Raw genomic sequence first — 13,463 nt, forward strand, 5'->3', positions numbered from 1 at the left:
TGATGCTTTGTGCAAGGCCTTTTATAGGCCTTGAGCTGTTGCAAGACCTTCATTCATTCATATAAGTTCCATCTCCAATATATTCATTTATGTAAACCTATTCAAATTTTAAATGTAAATTAATTCTTTTTTCCCCTGGCCCCCAACAAAGTGTCAGAGAGATGATGTGGCCCTCCTGCCAAAAACTTTGGACACCCGTGATCTAAAGGAAAATGCTTCCACTGGCACTGGTACATTTCCCAAACATAAACTGACCATATAGCGACACTCAGTCCAGAGCAGAACTGCAGCAAGGATGAAGTGCTGAATCTCTTTCCACCTTGAATCTGATTTGAGTTTGCCCCAGAGGCAGGCAGAGTAAACAGATACAATTAAAGCAATCTCTACTTTGATCCTTACACACCCATGAACAGGCGGAGTAACAAAGTAAACATAAATGTCATTGTTAAAGAAAAGGGAAGAAGGTATAATTAAAAACTAAGAATTTTGTTTTACCTAGGTCTGCCACTGTTCCACCTTTCACTGGAGTGTTTTCACTGTCTTTCTTTGGATTAACTGTAAAATGAAATAAGTTAGCAACGTAAGAAAAGCCAGATGCCTGTTGAATCCAGTTACCTGTTCTTCCCAGTGACCTACCAGATGCCTCTGGAACACATGATAAAGTATGCACCCTCTGCTCTGACAAAGCACAGGACTATTACACTGTATGAAGGTAGCCCAATCACCCTGGCCTTTTCTCTGTGGGTGGTAATGTGAACAGATGCATCCAGATTTGTGATGACCCACACATTTTCACTATCTGGTTTATAAAGATGAAGCTGCATCCCAAACCAACACATTGAAGTAAATTTGTTAGCTGGCTTATCGCAGGATGCCACAGAAAGGGTATCCATTTCATCTTCAACCCTACAAGGAAGATCAGGGTGAGAGATACTAGATGGAGTAGTTACTAACTCTCCATTATGTATCCCCATTCTGAATCACTACAACCCACTAGCCCCATACAGTACCAGAATGGGCAGACCGCACACAAGCCAAGACCAGGGGATGATGGCCATTATTCCTTTGATTTAAGCCTTACTTCCTGTCTGCAGTGCCACAAACAATTTGGGGGAAAGCTGCCCCAACTATTAGAGAACATCACATCCTCAGAAAACTTCTGGAAGGATGAGAGCAGTTTATTCAGACTCTCTCTGTCTGGCAGGGCACTGGTTTGCTTATTGTCTTGAAAGGGCAGCCATTTTTACTATAATATTGCTTCTCTTTCCTTCTGACTAAACAAGGTCCAGGTGGGGCATCTAGGGCCCTCCCATGCCTGCAGTGTATATCAATAGCCTTTACCTCAATAGGCAGCAGCTTCAGCTGGACACTTTTATATTTCGTGACTAGGGTCTTAAATAAAGTAGCACACAATGAAATAAATAGGCTAGGCTGTACGCATAGGCAGTGTCAGGTTTGCACGCACTATAGCTTCTTTGCTGGCCCAGTGAGCCACTTGTCCTGACTGGTCTAAATGGAAAAGCCACAAAATTAGTGCTAAAACTGTAAAAATAAATAAATAAACAGGAGTAAAAAAGCAGGAGTCACTTCTTTGCTCCAGCTCTATGGGACTAGAAGAAACCTGTGGCATGAATGTGGAAACAAGATGCATAGACATGTATCCTACGTACTGTACCTGCAACACACTAAATTAATTGTCTGCTCTGGATAAGAATATCCAGAAATACCAATTAAACATCAAGTCACTCCAGCAGACTTGGGGAAAGATCAGACTAAAACCATGTAGGGAACTTAGACACACCTTAAGAAAGACCTAAGTATTTGGAACACTGTACCGTTCTTAGGAAGTACCACCTCTTCTATGTTAGGCACAGGGGTTGGGTCCTCCATGTCCTTGGTAAGATCTTCTTGGTCATCCTCTTCCTTTTGCCCTCGTCTTTTCCCATACAGACTTGTCTGTCTAAGACAGAGTAATCACAAGTAACTGTCAGGAAAGAATGCTGCTGACAACTACATTTTGTGCTACCACGATATTATGCCTCACCTAGATAGAAAAAGTACATGTCCCAATGGGAAACTTCTGGGTAGTGTTAAGCAGAAAGCAGCCCAGGGCAATATGCCTCCATCTGATAAACAACCCTCACACTCCTACATGACTGTCATGAATATGTACATGTTAGGCCTTGGTTAGCATGTGAAGCCTGAACCAAACTAAGTCAGTTACGGAGAAGTGGCTCGCAGTTCCTAGCTGCAAGAATGTGAGTAAAGAAACAAAGGACAGAAAGGACAGACAACAAAAATTACAACCCATTGGAATGTTAGCACCTTTGCAGACAGAAAGGCGCCTTGTCAAGCTGATGAAATGCAGCTGTGGATCTCCATTTGGGAGGGGTAAGAACTAAGAGGGCTACCAACCAAGTCAATTTCTGGAAGGTTCTGTCCTCAAAAGTTTCTGATTGGACAGTCTAAATAAGTATGAAGTCATCTCAGTACTATTAGCATGAGAAGTATAATAATGAGTGCCCAAGGGGTGTGTCCGGTTCCTTCTTGGACAGAGTTTTTGGGTGCAACATCCTGCACGCTTGTGAGCTCCATTGTCCAACATGGGCATCTGGCCTCACAGGTAGCCTGGAGCTAAAACATCTAAAACAGAAGCTGAACCAGGTGAGAGATAGGGATTAATAGATAGCCAGCTAGCTTTATTATTTTATTGTTGATACATTTCCTAGATGCTTATGCCTCTAGCATTTGCTGCCTTACTGTAATTTTATGTAACCTTATGTACTTAATAAACTAAAATATCTTTTACTAAGGTGTTTCATTGCCTGTTGGGGACAAAGGTTCAGAATCCTGCCTAGCCGTTCAGCAAGCTACCAAGTGCTCATTGAGGTCTAGTAACTTGAGGACTGAAGCTTTATTTGGAGAAAGTGCTCAGTGCCTGCAAGGGATAGAATTAAGCCTAGAGGGTCTCAGTGTCCCTGGACTGAGACACTGGCACATACAGGGTGGTGGCAGTACTACTAAACAGAGGGGCCTTGAGGGCTTTAGGGTTCAAGAACCAAGAACTCTGAGCACCCCAAACCCCCCTAAGTTTGCGACGACTTCTAAGGTTTCGCATCTGTTACCGTGTTTGAAAACTGTACGTCGATCATAATGTGTAATAATAATATGCAGCTTTCTCACAGCATCTAAATACGGCATGCATGCTGCACACAATCTCACTGTGGTTTTCATGCTTTCTCCAGCAAGTTGTTCCCATTTGAAATGTATTATGATGATGATGAGATTTTAGCACTTAGACAGGTGTTATAGACTGGTTTTTTTTTTAACCCAAACACCCAGTCTTTCCCAAGGGCCTTGGATGACTGGCTTTTATCCTATTTTGATATTATAAATACAAGTTGAGTTTCATTATTCGCGAGGGTTCCATTCCAAGAACTCACCTAGATGGCAAAAAACGCACTATAGCAAATCAATTTAAAAAACAAAATCTCTTTGTTCTGGTGATTTAAAACAGCCTTGCTGATCTATATAATGCACACAGAGGCAATCAGTCTCTCTCCAGGCACTTAGACTTCACTAGGAAGCAGCAGTCTCTCCCTTCACCAGGAGCCCCAGCAAGGGGGAAAGAATGGAGAAGGTGATAATCACTGCCATTTAGCCTTCTTTCACTGCTTCTTTCACTGGGAAGGGAGGAGTGAAGCCTGCAGAGAGAATGATTGATGGATTGTCAGCCAGTTGTCCTCTCTGGCATTATTAAAGGACTGTTTTCCTCTAATTTAAAGGGCCCTTTAAAGGGCCTCAGCTTTGAGATAGAAAAATCTTATACTAAACTTATCCTATACTAAACTTATATAAACTGAAAATTGGTCTTTTCAGCCACACTAGACGCTGTGCCAGAACCACCTTTCAGAGCGTGATACCAGAGTCTTCCGAGACTGAAGGTTGCCAATACTGACTAAACTTAGGTTTAGGATAATAAACTTAGGTTATACCTGTAATCCAGTGGTTCTGAAACTCTCTGGGAGAGTTTGAGAGCCAGTAAGTCCTTGCAGGGGCAGGGGGAGGAGGCAGCGGGGTGGGGGGAAGGCAGCAGCAGCGCAATCCCCAGGATCACGCCGCTCATGGGGCTGTAGGGGCTTGGGTGCACTTACCCAAGCCTCCTGCCGCCTCCCTGGGGTACGGGGAGCCCAGTGTGACGTCTGGCAGAGCTCCCCGCAGCAGGGAAAGTGGATGCGGAGATTGTGCCCCGCCCCCGGAATGCCAGACGTCACACTGGGCTCCCCGCACCCCAGGGAGGCGGCAGGAGGCTTGGGTAAGTGCACCCAAGCCCCTGCAGCCCCCTGAGTGGCGCGATCCTGGGGATCCTGGGAATTGTGCCGCTGCCTTCCCCCGCCCCTTAAGGGGGCAGAGACCAGGGCCCTCAGGCTGGGGTGTTGTGACGCCCCAGTTTGAATAGCACTGCTGTAATCACTTGTATGACTGTCTCTCTGCAACAGTAAAAAGCAGTTTTTTAAACTGTGATTTTAAAGGGATGCATTTTTTCCCTTCTCCAGGGATCAGCACATTCCTTCTCATTTGCAGGGACCATTCAGTTGAGTCAAATCAGTGTATAAAAAATCTGTGTACAACAAGGCTGGACCTGTACCATCACAAAATGTAAGCTGTTCCCAGTAAAGTTGCCTTTTACAGTTGATTGATGGTAATTTCTGTGGCCCCTATGCTATACAGATGCTCTTCAAGGTGTTTTGGAATACAACTGAGGGTGCCAATCACCAGTGGGATTACTTTGGTTTGCCCCAGAGGCAGGCAGAACAAACAGATACATTTAAAGCAATGTCTAGTTTGAATTCTGGGAATGGAACCCTCAAGAATAATGAGACTCAACCTGTACATTATAATACCCATGCATGAGACAAAGAGTCTAAAGCCTTCTCGATCCATGCAACACTTAGACTTGCTTTTCTTTTTTTGCTATTTTCTAAAATCATTTTGTCAATTAGCAATTGGTCTTTTGTGCCTCTAGTGTCCGGGCAATTTCCTTTCTGCTCAATTGGTAGCTGCTTATTGATTAACAGGTATTCCATTATTTCATCTGCTATTATACCAGTTAGGATGCAATCTTACAATGCACTTGGGCCAATGCAAGTCCCTTGCTCCAGCCTGCGCCACTTGTTAGGGAAAGAGGTGGCACATGGAAGTGTGCCATTATCCCCGTGCTAATGCAGGCCTTGGAGAAAAGGTGAGTTGTGTCAGCCAAGCTCAGCTGACACAGGGGTCTGGGGGGCGTGGGGAGGGCAGGGAGGAGGCAGGTAGGGAACAGGAGGTGGGGCAGGATCCAGCAGTTATGCCGGATCCTGACCTGTTCCTGGGTGGTCCAGGGCAGTCCTGGGCTACTTGGATCTGCACCACTTCACCAGATGGCGCAGACCTGAATAGACCCATTAGAGCCGCTTCGCCTTGCCTCTGGCTGCACTGCTTTTGGCCCCAAACTTGCACTGGATCCAGTGCAGGCCTGGCTGATTCTAGTGCAAGTTAGGATTGCACTCTTAATAATTTAAACATGGTTGGCAGGCAGGTTATTTGGAACTGCATCTTTTGCTGGATCTTGCATTATGAGGTGCGTTCTGCAGTATTGCCTCCTTGCAAAATATGCTTAAACTGTTTTGATAGTTGCTTACAGAGACTTGTCAGTCAAAAGCCATGCAGTTCATCACCACCTCCTGCAGTACAAATCTCTTTATTTCTTAATTTTCTTTACTCTTTTACTTATTAATTTCACTTGGGTGATTTTTAAATCTTGAATTTGCTGTCTACATGTTTTGACCTTTTTCAAAATCCAGACCTTTTTTGTTGCAATCTGTTGGAGCGTCCCATAATTTTGCCCAGAATTCCAAGGTATCTTTTTGGCGTTTCTTGCAATTTCTCCATCTATGTACTGATAGAGGTGTTTTATATTTCACTGGAACTGGAAATTCGGCCTATATTGAGCAATTCTGGCTTCTTATCTGCTAACTTCTTTTGACACTGCTGTTATTTGATGTTTCACTATTTCCAGGACTTCTGCAATTCTCCTTGAAATGGAATTTTTGGATCAGATACTATTTGGAATTTTCCTTCTTCACCTTATTTTCATGACTTTCAATCTGCTAGCATCTGATCTAAGCCTGGCCATTTTATTTTCTAATCTAGTCTTCCATTTAAGTGGTGCACTATCTTGTTATTTGCAGGTCTCTTGATCTTACAACTGAGCTCATGTCGTTATTGTTGCTGCTCTAAACATAAATTGGTTTATTTCTTGCACATTACTAGTTATTATTTCTGCAAATGCAGCGTTTACGTTTTTTAATACTTGAGCAAGCTGCTTTTTGGTAACTGTTTTTAGAGCTGGAAGTCATACGCTGGTGTTTGCTTGGTTCATGTGTTCACTTATCATTATTATTCTTGTCATCAGTATTTATATACTGCTTTACAACAAATATAAATTATTTGAAACTGCCTTGTGGGCACCACTGAGGTCATAAGATCAGTTATTAACATAAAACATAACAAATGAGGCGATAAAGTCTGCTTCACTGAATGGTTAGACTCATTTATTTTTGGCTGATGTTTTAGATAGGGTCATACTTCCCCCCCAAGGAGCATAATTCAAAGGTTGAGGTAGTCCCTAGATATGGTATTTCCAGATGTTCCTTTACTGGTGAATAATAAAACAATAATACAATCACTACACAAAATACCAAATGTAAAAAAAGGGGAGAACCCTACAATTTGTGAGGAGGTGGGCTTCTACAGAAAACAGGTCTTCCAATGCAGCCTCAATATTATGAACCTCCCTCCAATTTCACCAATTTATTTCCGAACAACTGTAACCTTTCAGTCCTGGCAATATGCACACTCACTTCATTTGGTGTTGCTTGAATTGTGTATGTTGTGATACTTTTTCTTGCCACCTATTTTATTATTAAACTCCACGCAGAACTCTGGCAGGAAAGCAGCCCATACAGCTTTAAAAAATGTAGTGTGAAGCAGTTTAAGGTAATCCCCTGCAAGAAAGGAAGCGGCTGCTATCTTTAAGTTCAGAAACTGCATAATTTGACAACGTTATTAAAGTTAATTGAGTTACATCAGGATGGTCTGCCACACAGAACAGCGAATTAGCTTATTAATGGCCTTCTGCATGTCAACTGTGAAGCATGTGGCCTGCCAGTAATGACTGCACCAAGTTTCTTTCCTTGGGCAGGAGGTACATTCCCCTTGGATGATCAAGGAACGGGCTCAATATGTAGCATTAAACATTCATGTGCTCCACGCAAGGCGTAGCGTATTAGCAGGCTGTTATAGACTGCTGACTTGCACTGAGCTGCTGGCTCATCCCTCTCCTCCTTTTCTCCCCCCCCCACCCTAAGCAGTCCAGGAGAGGGAGCATCTCAATTGGCAGAAGCCCCATGCTACTTACCCCTTCTTTCCTGACTTCTTCCTGGATTCAACGGCAACTGGGGGAGGAGGTGGAGAAGGAGAGTGCTTTCTTTTTCGGGCCCCTGTGGCTGCCTTCCTATCTCTCCGTTCAGGGCTACGAACTGGCTGTGAGGGAAGGTAAGTTGTCAGAAGTCTGTTCCACTGGACCGTGGATCCACACTGAAGGGAGATGTGCTCTGCCACCATTCAATACTGACCTGCCAGGGCTCACATATAGAGAGGTTGCCCACCACTTGTGCATCTCTCTTGCCACCCCAAATTCCATGCTACCACAGTACTGCAACTACCCAGATGGAGCGGAATCTAACCCATAAGAACATAAGAACAGCCCCGCTGGATCAGGCCATAGGCCCATCTAGTCCAGCTTCCTGTATTTCACAGCGGCCCACCAAATGCCCCAGGGAGCACACCAGATAACAAGAGACCTCATCCTGGTGCCCTCCCTTGCATCTGGCATTCTGACATAACCCACTTCTAAAATCAGGAGGTTGCGCATACACATCATGGCTTGTAACTCGTAATGGATTTTTCCTCCAGAAATTTGTCCAATCCCCTTTTAAAGGCGTCTAGGCTAGACGTCAGCACCCAGGCCTATGGCAAATCCTCTCTCACACACTGAATACTTTTTGATAAAAGAGTTTGGATACCTCATCTTTATCTTTTCTGTTTGAACAGTCATTAAACTGTGCGTTTTGTTTTAGAGTACACTTACACTACACTGGTCAACTTCAATCTGTGGTCCTTCTTCAACATTACTGTATTCACTTTCCTTATATTAGATATATTACATCACTAATAAATTTTACTGAGCTACTCTATTGCATTAAGCCCTCATACTATCTAGTCACAGGCTCTATATTCCCCGTGTAAAGTTTGTTACACAGAACAGCCTTCTAACCTCTCAGTAAAATTTTACTTCCTTTGGAATTTTTGGCAAAGCCCAAAGGCTAACAGTAGTTTCGAGAATGTTCCATGTTACAATCTGTTTTTAGATATCCTCTAGTACAGAGTTTCTCAAACTGTGAGTCGGGACCCACTTCAAGTGGATCCCCATTCATTTCAATATTTTATTTTTAATATATTAGACTTGATGTTACCATGGTATGTGACTGCATTTGGGGAAATGTTACAGATCTGTACTCTTAACAAGCAACTATGTATATTCTTTTAACAATGATAGTCAATGGAACGTACTCCTGGGTAAGTGTGGGTAGGACTGCAGTCTAGGATTGTTAAAAATTTTCCTGCTTGATGATGTCACTTCCAGACATAAAATCCCTTCTGGTGGATCCTGACAGATTCTCATTCTAAAAATTGGGTCCCAGTGCTAAATGTGTGAGAACCACTGCTCTAGTAAAACTGTCCTCATACTTTTTAATACAGTTAAGGGAGCAGGGCTGGAAATCTGGCAGATGGAGGGAGGCCATTTGTTTCAAGTTGGGGTCACTGTGCTAGGAAACAAAGGCCTGAACTTAAGTGTTAAATCTAAATCAACTCTAGAAACGTTCTAGACCACTCCTTATGAACTCAATGAGTGTATCCAGAACCAAACATTCTAGACCATTCCTTATGAACTTATTGTGTGTATCCAGAACCAAGTACATTCCAAAGAATGCTCCAGACCAACACTTCTTACTTCAGCATGCATCGAAACAAGTGCATTCTAAACACTCAAGATGCTCCTGCACTCCTTCGGCACAGAGGCATAGTTCACACACTCAATGATGAGCCATTGTATGCTCGTGGAGAATCACAGGGCTGAACGCAAAATGAGAGAATTTCTTTGCTGCGTACTGAAAAACAGCATGTCAGGGAGAAGGCTAGACTGAGGCTTTCTCCCCAACATACAAATCTCAGACTATAAAAACTGACTTCATGAAAGAAACAAAAGAATCCAGGTAGCATAACAAGTTTAAAACGTCTCTCTTCATTCTAACAACCCATCAGAATTCCTTTCCCAGGGGAATTTAAACTGAACTGGTTCCTGACTCTCCCTAAAATAGCTATAAGAGTTCCCTTGACCTGTAGCTGCAGAAAAATTAAATCTCCCTCTCATGCCCACATAAATATTCCAGAAGAATACTGTCATTTCCCCCAATACTAGTTTTGAGTCACAGAATGAGAATACAATCAAAACTGTAGACTTAACAGTCTGCCACCATAAGTAGTAGAGACATATTATTATTATTACTAACAGTATTTATATACCGCTTTTCAACAAAAAGTTCACAAAACAGTTTAGAGAAAAATCAAATAACTTCAAAGAAAAAGCAAACAATCTTACTTCTTCATTCTTCATATAGATTCGTTGGCGAAAGCTGACCGGTTTCTTGTTCTCATCCACCTCATAATCTTCTTCATTCATCCATTCATTGAATACATCTGTATCCAAGATCCATTTGGCATGAACCTGTAAAAGCAAATATAACAATATCTATAACAATCTCTCTCATGCTGATGGTTTCACAAATGGAGTGAATGTGGACAGGGAATCTGCACTGGATGTTTAATTTAATCGTATGGTGAGATGTAGCATCATTATATAAAATTCACAATATACAAAGTATACTGCATATGAACAATGTGAGAAATATACAAAGTATATTGTATATATATATATAATGTGAAAACTCTGTAAAACAACGTAAAAAACAGCGATTGAGTTGCTACCTGTTTTCTGAAGGTATAGAGCAATCTGACAAGCACCAAGATACACAAACGCATCACTTCCAACTTAATGTCACCCCAACCCTGCCTCCTCACTGACGTGTCTGTCTGTCTGTCTTCCTGTTTTTTGACAGCTGTCCCCTCTCTTGGCACTGAACGATCTTCTCTCTACTCAAGATTCCCCAAGAGCATTCTGGCAATAAAGTTTCTTTTACCTCCTTAAACACCCCTAAACTCACCCGGCCTGCTTTTTCATCCAGCCATATGGCTCTTTTATCCCATTCCATGCTACCTACTGGCTATTCTTGCAATTTTTGCAAATACTTTTCTTTAAAAACCAGCTCATGACAAAGTGTTCATAATGTCTTCCATGCAGCATCTCAGTAACACTTGCAAGAAAAGAACTCAGAGAGTTGCAGCTTGTCAAAGACTCCCTGATAAGAAAATGGCAGAGATGAACCAGGTTTCTCAGCCAACAACTCGCACTCTTAGTCATTATATCACATTTGCTCTTTTACTCTCTACATTTGCTCTATTACAGATTAAAAAGCCTTTGGGAAAGGTAGGCTCTCTTTTCAAATTATTGCTGCACTTTCGTTCCAATACCTCCCTGGTTTATAAAACACAGGGAGAGTAAAATTCTATGTTCTATACAGCACCTATCGACCTTAAATAAGTGGCAGCAGCAGAAGCAACTCAGCTAAGGTGGAAAAATACTTCTAAGACCTGGATGCCAGCAGCAATTCTTTAAATGCCTGAGATTTCTCCAGGACCTCTATTATGATTACCAAGGAGTCTTCATTACCAAGGTAGACATGGCAGGGACGCCCGTGCTGCATCTGAGCCCAGGCAAGGAAGAGCCTGGCCAACAGGAGAGAGGCTGGTCTAGAAACGGAGGGACCGCTGACTGGGAAGATGGCAGGCAACCCAGTAGGTGGGCGAGCCCCACCAGCATGGAGTCACAACGTGACTTGAGAGGCACACTCCTGGGACAGGGCTACCAGCCCAGGAGTGGCAGTAGGGCCGAAACTCAGCTGTTCCTGGCTGTGGCTGGCTCCATCTGGGCTCCAGGAACGCCTGAGATCCCGCAAGATCTCAGGCCCTCACAAGAAGTGGGGGAGCTCCAGAGCCCAGCCTTTAAGCTCATAAGACGCTCGACCACTGTGGGGATCAGTCGCTCTTCCTGGGCCTCGGGCTCCTTGGGGATGGCCTTGCAAACCCCTTACCTTCCCTTTACTGGAAAGGGGTGGGAGTTGCCCCTCCATCAAGCGTAAAACCACTGCCCCTTACAGGGACCAGAGGGTGGACAGTAGCTGGGGGAGAGGGGCCGCGAACTTGGGACATGTGGGGCAACCTCTTTGCCGGGGAAACCAGCGGATTGCTTACGCCAGAGGACATGCCCAAGGTGTTGGCGGGCACCTCAGAACTATGGCCAGTCAACCCAGGAACAGCTGCTAGAGCACTAGCACCTTGCCCCATCATTCATATACCCCTATGCCACCGCAACCGCGCTAACCATGCCCCTTGAGGCAGCTCTGAAGATCTTGTTAAACAAGAACCTTGGGACTCTGATTGAACTTTGTACCCTGAACTCTTATTGACTGTGAATTCCTGATGAATGCTGCACTTTGAACTCTTAAGGCTGATAAAGCTGTGTGATCAGGTCCTTGTGAAGTAACCTCAACGTGATGAATGTTAAGAACCTGACCAGAATAAACCGACTCTGCCAAGCCAGTCAATGCTCCTTGCAGTCTCTGCTGAAATGGGGTAGGTCAGCCATACCGCGGACCTACCACAGATCACCTTTAGGACTTCTGGGGGAGGCGGGATCCTGCCATGAACGTACAGTGGAGAATTATAAGCATATATTTGATCAGGAGGAAAGATTAAAGCAAGTGGAGTTACACAATGACTTTATGTGATGTTTGCAGATCCATTTGCACTGAATATTCTCCAGGAGAGAAATAGCTTTAGATTGGTCTGATCCTGGATTAAAAGGTGTGACCCTAAATTCTACCACCTACAAGCAATTTAAGAGTATAAAAACATTCAAGTGGAGTTCTCCTGGATCAGGCCAACGGCCTAACTAATTCAGCTTCCTGTATCTCACAGCAGCCCACCAGATGCCACAGGGAGCACACAAGACAACAAGAGATCTGCATCCTGTTGCTACCAGCTTGCACCTGGCATTCAGACATACACTACCTCTAAAATCCAGAGGTTGCATAAACTTATCATGGCTTGTAATCTGTGATGGAATCCATAACTCTGTCCAATTTCCTTTGAAAGGCTTCTAGGCCATGTGCAAACACTACATCATGTGGCAAAGAGTTCCATGGATTACTTACATACTGGGTAAAGAAATATTTCCTTTGTTCCAACTCTCCCACTAGTCAATTTTACTGGTTCTGGTGTGGGACATCCCTCTATCCACCCCAGGCATAATTTCAATTCCATCCTCCCTCAGGCGCTTTCTTTCTATACTGAAGAGCCCCAAATACTGAAGCCTCTTCCTGTAAGGGGGATGCCCCAGCTCAATGTGGCACCCCAACACTGCTCAGCAAGAAGGATATGAATCGATAACCTCAGCCTCTCCCTACCAACACAGGCCACTTAGTATTGGCAACTTCAGATGGACTGTTAAGGATAAAATTACCTCTTAATTTATTGTGAACCACTAAGTTTTACAGCAAACACTCAAGTGTAACTATTTCATTCAGCAAAAAACATTTACACTGCACCAAGACTCACTGTTCCCCCTAAGTTGCACAGCTGTGCAGCTCAGCTACTTGGAACACCTGGAGGCCCCACCCCACTGCCATGCAGCCACAGAAGGTCTCCACACAGCAGAAGCAACTATAACAGGGAACACTGACCGGGCTTCTCCCATGTTGCCTCCGTGTCTGTATCCAGGTTTAAGACACAGACATCTGGGAGAACAGCAAAGGATAAATCACCTCCAGGAACAGGGAGCAACCAGAGAGAAGGGGGAGAAAGAGAGACCAGAGTGAAGCAGCATTCTGAAAGAACTCTGGGCAGGTGCCAGCTGCAACTTGGCAGTCCAGCTCTGCATACAGAAGCCCCTGGCTCCAGACTAGTGCTCCTTCCAGCCATGCCACCTGAGGTCCTTCTTGCTGAAGATGCCAAGGACTGATCCACTGCAAAGCCACGTGCTATATTCAAAAGGGGACAGCCCACCAGTCAGGGGGCTCCACGAAGGAGAAGTGGAAGCAACATCACAAGCAGCTCTGCACTGCTATCACGGTTGACTGTCAATGCAAATGATGCTTCAGTTCAGGAGCTCAGACCACTGAAAG

General features: G+C 44.0%; 1 protein-coding gene across 1 annotated transcript in view; it reads right to left on the reverse strand.

The window, feature by feature from the left end:
• Positions 1-13,463, reverse strand: part of SMARCC1 (SWI/SNF related, matrix associated, actin dependent regulator of chromatin subfamily c member 1) — a 129,155-nt gene that overhangs the window by 72,783 nt on the left and 42,909 nt on the right. Inside the window, exons 9-12 of the mRNA XM_066627421.1 lie at positions 9,764-9,889; positions 7,460-7,584; positions 1,836-1,960; positions 496-555 (exon numbers count right to left, since the gene is read on the reverse strand). Of these exons, the coding sequence (XP_066483518.1) occupies positions 496-555; positions 1,836-1,960; positions 7,460-7,584; positions 9,764-9,889 (436 nt within the window). The remainder of the gene's footprint in view (positions 1-495; positions 556-1,835; positions 1,961-7,459; positions 7,585-9,763; positions 9,890-13,463) is intronic.

The sequence above is a fragment of the Tiliqua scincoides genome, chromosome 5 (assembly GCF_035046505.1).
Source record: "Tiliqua scincoides isolate rTilSci1 chromosome 5, rTilSci1.hap2, whole genome shotgun sequence".
In the NCBI taxonomy this organism is placed as follows: Eukaryota; Metazoa; Chordata; class Lepidosauria; order Squamata; family Scincidae; genus Tiliqua; species Tiliqua scincoides.